At 41.8% G+C, this 1627-nt stretch overlaps 1 protein-coding gene across 1 annotated transcript in view; it reads left to right on the forward strand.

Annotated features, from left to right (window-relative positions):
- Nucleotides 1–1070: 1070 nt before the first annotated feature.
- LOC109315892 (stefin-C-like) overlaps nucleotides 1071–1627 on the forward strand; it is a 13138-nt gene continuing 12581 nt past the window's right edge. Inside the window, exon 1 of the mRNA XM_019543855.1 lies at nucleotides 1071–1093. Coding sequence (XP_019399400.1) covers nucleotides 1071–1093 — 23 coding nt within the window. The remainder of the gene's footprint in view (nucleotides 1094–1627) is intronic.

Below are 1627 nucleotides of genomic sequence, written 5' to 3' on the forward strand. Positions count from 1 at the left end.
TCTGGGGGCACATGCCCCCACCACACCCTCCTGGGGCGCACACAGAGGCCATAGCCGCCCCCTACTCATTACACCCCCAGATGAGCTGTGGCTCCATTCCATGCCCTCCCACACCACCAGAGCCTTGATCTGCCCCACCCGGGCCTCTTCCCTCCCCCACTCCTTCCACCACAACAGATTTACCAGCTGGATGCAACTCTTCACACTGCCAGGCTGTGCTCTTTGCCGCCTGCCTGCTTTGCTGCAGCTGCACACTTGCACAGTGCATTTATTGGCCACATTTTCAGCCACATCAGCCAAAAAAATTCTATTGCCAATACTGTGAATTTTTCTTTTATCAGTGCCAATCCAATATGGGACTGATGCACCTCTAGAGAGTAAATTGGAAGCAGATAAATCCCCTTTTTGGGGGTTGTTTTTTGTTTGTTTGATTTTTAGCTTTGCCTAAGCAGTGCAGTCAAAAGTTGGGGTTGTGCATCCTTTGAATTTTATTCCTAGGCATAGAGGATTCCTAAGCATCCTAACTACTAACTGCTAAAAAAGTTGTCTGGCATTCAGTGATAATCTGGAGGCTGAAAGGTGGTATATATCCCAAGTATGTCCTGAGTTTCCATATCATGATAATTTGCAGCTTATCTTTCAGTCCTTCACTGACAAAATACATGTAGGCTATTTATCATATATAGATAAAATAAAAAAAAAACAACTAACCCAGCCAAAGTAGAAGTGGCTTTGCAATGCATGTTGCAACACATGTTGCAAGTCACAATTTTCATCAAAGTTTTGGGCAATCCTTAAAAATCACTTCCCCATAAGGAGCCTTGTTGTATTGCAGTAGCTATAATTGCTGTAATTGGTTTATATTGCTGTTTTTATAATGAAACTTCTGATTTATTTTTCATAATATTTTAATCAGTCATTATTATTCTGTATCAAATATTAACTAACCATGGAATTAACCATCTATTTTAAATTCCCTATTGCTTAGCATAAATATATCTGACCTGCTGCTCTCATGATTTTAGAACTTAAATTTAGTATAAGAAAAATGTTTATGTAATATCTGTGGTATGTCTGGTATGTTTGAAAAGAGGTAATGAAAGAATGAGTGATGTATATATGTGGCAATGTGGAGAGAGACAGTCCTCTTACAGCAGGTGAAAATAACCTCCTGTGGTTTAACAGTTAAAGGTTGCAGTGATGTCGAGTCAGCAGTTAAGGATTACCAAACACTAAATCATTCCTTCACCCTGATGGCTGAAGACTACAAGCAATGACCCCCCACTCCCTGCCCCGTGAAGACTGCAGATCACAAAGCCAGAAGATCATGTCCTACCAATCCCAGCCTGCCAACGGGACAAGGAGGATGACTGTTGCGTCTCACTCAGTGAAATCCATAGACTTGTATGGACAGCTATCACTATAAAAAATAAACAAAAGGAAAAGGCTTTGAGTCCATCCACCTGCAAGAAGGGGTTTTGAGCGTGTCCAACAAGACCTGACTCCATTTCTCGTGGTTGGTCTGGCTGGCCACCAGACTGACCTGAGCACCTTTAGAACTTGGTAACACCTTAGCCTTTGCAGGACTGTCTAACTATCTCTGTGTATGTTTGTTTCTTTTGTATAA

The sequence above is a fragment of the Crocodylus porosus genome, unplaced genomic scaffold (assembly GCF_001723895.1).
Source record: "Crocodylus porosus isolate Cpor-Errol unplaced genomic scaffold, CroPor_comp1, whole genome shotgun sequence".
Taxonomy (NCBI): Eukaryota; Metazoa; Chordata; order Crocodylia; family Crocodylidae; genus Crocodylus; species Crocodylus porosus.